The sequence below is a fragment of the Cebus imitator genome, unplaced genomic scaffold (assembly GCF_001604975.1).
Source record: "Cebus imitator isolate Cc_AM_T3 unplaced genomic scaffold, Cebus_imitator-1.0 Scaffold387, whole genome shotgun sequence".
NCBI lineage: Eukaryota > Metazoa > Chordata > Mammalia > Primates > Cebidae > Cebus > Cebus imitator.
Genome location: NW_016107702.1, coordinates 587,883 through 594,145, shown reverse-complemented (window position 1 = coordinate 594,145; position 6,263 = coordinate 587,883). Strand labels below are relative to the sequence as shown.

Here is a 6,263-nt window from a genome sequence, read left to right as displayed (position 1 = left end):
CTCATCAGCATAATGGGCATAATATTCCATTACCTACAACACAGGGTTAATGTGATAATATAATGAATTTAAAGGTTTAGATGAACAACTGGTACATGGTAAACGTGAAATAATGTTAGCTAGTACTATTCTGCCTAATGATCTCTTTCGACCTTTTTTTTTCTTTCCCCTGGTCTTAGAATACAGCAGTTCAGAGAATTTAATATACAAAGGAGGGATGTTCTTACCAAAGGGCATGTTAATAAGTCATTCAATCTTTAAACAGATATGTTTTGAGAGAACAAAAAGGAATTCTGGAAATAATAAATGATAGCACAAATAAAAATATGCAGAAGTTAGATAAAGTTGAGGAAATCTTTAAGAAATAGAACAAAAGGCAAAAATTCATCACAACAGGATAGACAACTATCTTAAGTACTTGGGATCCATCGGTAAGAAATTAAACACATTCCTGCCTTCAGAGAATCTAGGTCATTTTCTTTTGTCCAGAGTTTTCCTGGCTTTTCTCACATGCTGTATATATATATATGCATTTATTTTAAATTCATGGTGTTTTCAAGGAATATTTTTACGTTAAGCTTTTAATACACATATTTAAAAATTTTTAAATTACACAGCACGGGTTACAAATTCAAAAGTAAACTTCCCTTCTTATTCAAGATTTCTTAGTTGTCCTTGAAAGCAACCATTCTTACTTGATTTTTTATAACTCATTACTGAGATAAACATATAGAAGTATACAAATTATACAAACCTTTTTTCTCAAATAATGGCACGGGAAGGAGAGGAGGAGAAGATGTAGGATGCGTCAGAGGCTTCTAGCTATAGAGATGTCAAGAGAAAGGAAGTACATTCAGAGGACAGAGCAGGGAACATCACACCACAAGGGTTGAGTAGTACTCTGGAAGCCAAAGTAGAAAATGTAGACTTTTAAATGAATGTAATAAGCATTTATTAAAAATTGTGCTGCACAAAACATGTTAGAAACTGGCCAGGTGCTAGGAATCTAATGAAGGCAGGGGCACTGTACACATATGGGAATACTACATGGACAAGCTTGTCTAGCATAGCAGTCTATAACCCTTGGGGGTTGTTCAAGTAAAATAAAGGAACTATTTTTGTGGCTTAGGCCCCCCAGAGTTCTCTTTAGGTTTGGACAGAGACTGCTCCATCCCTTACTAATCCTACTTTTGAGCCAGGTTTCCAAAGTCATTTCTCCCAGTATATCCATCTCTGTACGCAGTTTTCCTCTGGTTGCCTTCAGCAAAAACAATCATCCAACTGAAATTTGCTACTCTGGGCCAGCCCAGATTCCTGTAGGACATTTGTACATTAAGGAAGCCCCTACATGATCTGCATCTTGGTCTTCCTAATTCCATTGCAGCTTTTTCTCTCTCAGCCAGGAGTGGAGAGCCCTAAGCCTCCTTCCACTCATCCCATTATCAAGACAATGGCTCTCCCTCCCCATCTCTGCTTCCAGGAAGATGACATCCCAATAACTTGGGTATCACCAAAACCTCTCCCTGACCACCAGGGAAACTGCTGTCTGTCTTAAGTCCATTTGGACAGACTGTATATCTGTTGCTTGTTTCAAGATTTGTTGATGGACTGGACAGACCAGACATTTCATGCATTTCTTTGGATTAAGATCTCTCTTTTTTTCTCTTTTGAGTATTGTGATCTCTGTTGATTCTTTCAGAGCTTCCCCAGGCCATCTCACTAGTCAATTCTTCCAGAGAAACAGAGTTCACAAGATCCAGCACTTTCCTGTTTATTTAGTGCTCTCCACTAGGGCTTGTTGGGCAAGGCAAGCTTCCTCAACATTAGTGACTGCCCAGAAAAAAGTGGCTCCAGGTTCTATCTCTGCCTCTCCTAATTTCCCCAAATTTAGGTTGGTCTGCTCATTGTTGCCTGTACCCTAGGCCACCATTTTTCTTACTGACCCTGACAGAGGGACAACAATCCTTAGCAGAGATAGACTTCTCTAGAGCATAGTAATCACACTATTACAGTACATGGATCTTTATGTTTCAAAGTATTAGCACTGTAAGGTCATAAATACCTAACTCCCACCCAGACTGAGAAGGTAGTTGTTCAGTCACAGGTATACAAGATTCAGTGAGGCACCAGCTTAGAATTTTGAGCAGATAAAATGCAGTTTTCCAGAAGTTCTATTTTTTAAAAACCACAATCTATGACATTAAGAGAATAATCTGATCTGGAGGACGTGTTGGTCCTAAATTTTATTTCCAGGCCATGAATCATTAAGCTGGGCTTGGCTCATAAGAGTGTTCCACAGTGAAAAGAAGCAATGAGAGAATTAAAGTCTGCTTTTGGCATATGGAGAACAGCTGGAGTTACAGGGAGGCTATTCCACTTAGAGGGAGTCCTGGGGGTTATGACCCTGTCCCCCTATTATTAATGGTAATGTCTTCTTGCTTTCCAGAAAAAATGAGAAAGGTTGCCCAGAAACTTGCAAATGAAATTGTGTTACAAATGAAAACTTGTATGGGCTTTACTCTTTAATTAAAAACATGTATCACTTTCGTCGCATGAAGGTGTCTTGGAACTTTTAAAAACATGCTGGGCTTCATCAGATCTTTCAGGTACATGGATTTTTACGCTGGAAAAACAGAAGAAAAGATTGGGTGAGATTTCACAGTTGAGCTACTTTCTTTTTCTAGATTTCAATGATAGGGCAGAATAGAGTGGCCATTGGAATAGCAATGAGGAGAAACAAACTATTGAAGAGAAAGGTGGAGAAGGCAAGAGAAAAGAACCATGCACTACACTGTCATCTATGCTTCAATAACTATCCTTTATTTCTGCCTGGCCCTGCCCACTCCTTCTGCTGATTCTCTGCTGCCTGCCCTCTGCAGGCTCTTCAAGACCATTTTTGAAATTGAGTCTGACAGGGTAGGTTGGATTTCAACACCCTTTCTCATTGTCCAAGTGTGCCTGAAATTATTAGTCATGTTGCTAGAATCACAGTGGCTGGCATATCAGGATAAGTACTGGACACTCTTGGTGGTGTCTGCACCCTGGGAGTTATGACCCTGTCTCTGCAACCACGCTTGTGACTGAGGTTTGCTTTGATCCTATGGCTATGCAGTCAAAGCCTTGATATTCTTGAGAGTTTAATTTCTTAGAAGAGATAGAGATACAGACTATCTGATAGCTTCATGTCGTGAAAGGACTGATCACTATGAGACTTTATGTATTCTTCATGCATCACTCATTCTTTCAACAAGCATTTATTGAGCATATGCCAGGAGCCATGCTAGGTGCTAGCAGCACAATGATGAGCTTAACTGGTATGGTCTCTGCCCTCCATAGAATTTAGTTTAGTCTAGTTTATAGAGTTTAATAAGATAATTACACAAATATGTAAGCATAATATGGTGTTAAGAAAAAGCCCCGGGATCCACCTGACACTGTAACAAGTGAACATTTTCTAGTTTGGGATAGGGTTTTTAAAAAACTGCTGCTTGAGGCAAAATCTGAAGAATGAAGTAAAGAAGTATCAGAAGAACACTCTAAACAGAGCTATAGCAGATACTAAGATGCTGAGGCTGAAGAAAACATGTTGTCACTCCCCACTTCTTCATTTATTCATTCCACACATGTAGGATGTATACTAGTCTAGGTACTGTGCTAGGTACTGGGGCTACCATGGCAGATAAGATGCATTTCATGTTCACCACCTCAGAACTCTTTTGTATTGACTATTACTTGACCATGACAGAGCTTGTCATGCTTTCTGGGTATCATGCATTGGATACCCTGTCATCCTTTAACAGGTTATTTTCTTCTAAGTATTAACTAGTCTTATTTTCCTCTCCCTCTCCATTACTTCAGGTTTGCTGAGGTCTCAGTACGCCTTAGGCATAATCCTATTCAAGTAACAGACACTCTGGGGATTATGCCTCTCATCAATGTCGCAGGGTCAGGATTTACCTTTTCTGGATCTGTTCACTCTCTCCCCTCTCCATGTTGATGGGTTCTGAAAGACACCAAGAACGACCTTCAGAAATGTATTCCCCATAGATACCAAAAGAAGGAAAGTTTGAAAAGGCTTCAAAGTTCTGGGACTCAGAGAGAAATTGTGGTGACTTTTATTTATTATTCTTTCAACAAGCATTTACTGAGCACTTGCCACATGCCAGACTTTATATATGGAAGAGATACTTATTTAAATGATGCAACTTCAGGAGGATTAGGAAGAAGTTCCTTGCATTAAAAAAGTGTATGCCTTCCCTTGCTCACTGTGCCTTATATTCTTACACTGGAAATAGATTTTTCACTTATAGCTCTACCCTGGCTAACCAAAATTACCACTGGGAGGGTAATACATTTCGTTTTAGCAATCATTTTGTTGTTGGAAGAATTTCTAAAACTTTACTGAAAGCAAGATTTAGAAGGAGGAAAGGAAGTCTTGAAGACGTTGATGCCTAAATGGATTAGCCAGATGGTGCTAAGAATATTACACAACATTGCAGGGACAAGTCCAAGAGGGAAACTTCTAGCCAGCTACACCTCACAAAGCCTGAGTTGCTATTGATAAGGACTTGCTACTGACACAACTTGGGACGTAAATTTCTCTAGGCTGTCTGTTGTGATGCTACTATTTTCCCACTTAAAGCCCAGCAGGTTGCTAACCTGGGTGTCCATGGAGGTATTTACAGACCACAAAAATCCTCTCAGCAATGCCTCTGATGGTTTTGTGATTCTGTCTTTACTAAAAGAGTCTTCTTGAACACTTACTGTCATTGGAAGTTCTGTGTGTGTGTGTGTGTGTGTGTGTGTGTGTGTGTGTGTATTTAAAAATAATAAGCTGTTATGAGGCTGCAAAGTCGTAAGAATGATATAATGGATTTTGGGTCCTCGGGGGAGGAGAGTGAGAAGGGGGTGAAGGATAAAAGATTACACATTGGGTACAGTGGACACTGCTTGGGTGATAGGTACATAAAAATCTCAGAAATCACCACTAAAAAACTTATCCAGGTAACCAAAAACCAAAACCACCTGTTCCCCAAAAACTATGGAAATAAAATAAAACTAAAAGATAAAAACAATCACCTTTATGGAGGCATAATTAATAAACATTAAAGCCCAATTATTTTCAGTATAGAGTTTGGTGATTTTAATGAATATATACAGTCATGTAACCACCACCACAGTCAAGGTAGAGAACATTTCTATAAGCCAAAATACTCCTACCCCTTTTCAGCTGATTCTTTTCCCCCATCCCATAGATAGCCATGAATCTACTTACAATTGTTTTGCTTTTTCTCAAATTTCATATAAATGAAATTATATAATGTGTATTTTTCTTGTGCCTGGACTGTTTCACTTAATATAATGCTTTTGAAATTTATCTACATTTTTGTGTATTACCAGTAGTCCACTCCTTTCTACAGCTTTTCAGTATTTTGTTGTATAAATATGCCATCATTTATTTATCCATTCACAAACTGATGACAATTTAGGATGCTAGGGTTGGTATTATGAAGAAAGTTGCTATGAACACTTGTGTATGAGTCTTTATATATTTTTTAAATTTTTAAAATTTCTGTTGGGTAAATGTCTAGGATTTCTGGGTTGTATAGTGGTACATGAGAGTTTCAGTTGCTTCATATCCTCTCCAGCACTTGATGTTTACCAGACTTTTTAATTTTAGGCATTCTAGAGGGTGTGCAGTGGTATCTCATTATAGTCTTAATTTGTACTTCCCTGATGACTAATGATGTTGTAACTGTGCTCATTGGCCATTTGTATATCGCCTTCTGTTAAGTATCTGTTCAAGTCTCTTGCTTCCTGTCTTTTATTAAATGGATTGTCTTCTTACTAATGAGTAGCAATATGTAATTATATATTCTGGATACAAGTCGTTTATGGGATACACATTTCGAAAACATTTTCTCCCCGTCTGTGGCTTGACTTTTCCTTTTTTAAAAAAAGTCAAAGAACAAAAGCTTTCAATATTGATGATGTCCATTTTATCTTTTTATGTTATGTTTTTTGCTTTCTGTGTCTTATCTAAAAAGATTTGCCTAATCTAAGGTCACAAAGATTTTCTCCAATGTTTTCTTTCAGAAGTCTTTTCATTTTAGTTCCTAATATGTAAGTTACTTTGCGTGTGTCTAGGTTCATACTTTTTCCATATGGATATCTAATTGTCCCAACACTATTTGTCAAAAAGACTATCCTTTCTGCATGGAATTACCGTGGCACCTTTGTCAAAATCAGTTGACAGTGGGAAT

At 38.0% G+C, this 6,263-nt stretch overlaps 1 protein-coding gene across 2 annotated transcripts in view; it reads right to left on the bottom strand.

The window, feature by feature from the left end:
- Window positions 1–935: 935 nt before the first annotated feature.
- CD86 (CD86 molecule) overlaps window positions 936–6,263 on the bottom strand; it is a 66,516-nt gene continuing 61,188 nt past the window's right edge. For both annotated transcript variants that reach the window (XM_017508167.2, XM_017508166.2), the window contains exons 6-7: window positions 3,958–4,003; window positions 936–2,623 (exon numbers count right to left, since the gene is read on the bottom strand). In XM_017508167.2, coding sequence (XP_017363656.1) covers window positions 2,527–2,623; window positions 3,958–4,003 — 143 coding nt within the window. In that variant the 3' untranslated portion in view covers window positions 936–2,526. The remainder of the gene's footprint in view (window positions 2,624–3,957; window positions 4,004–6,263) is intronic.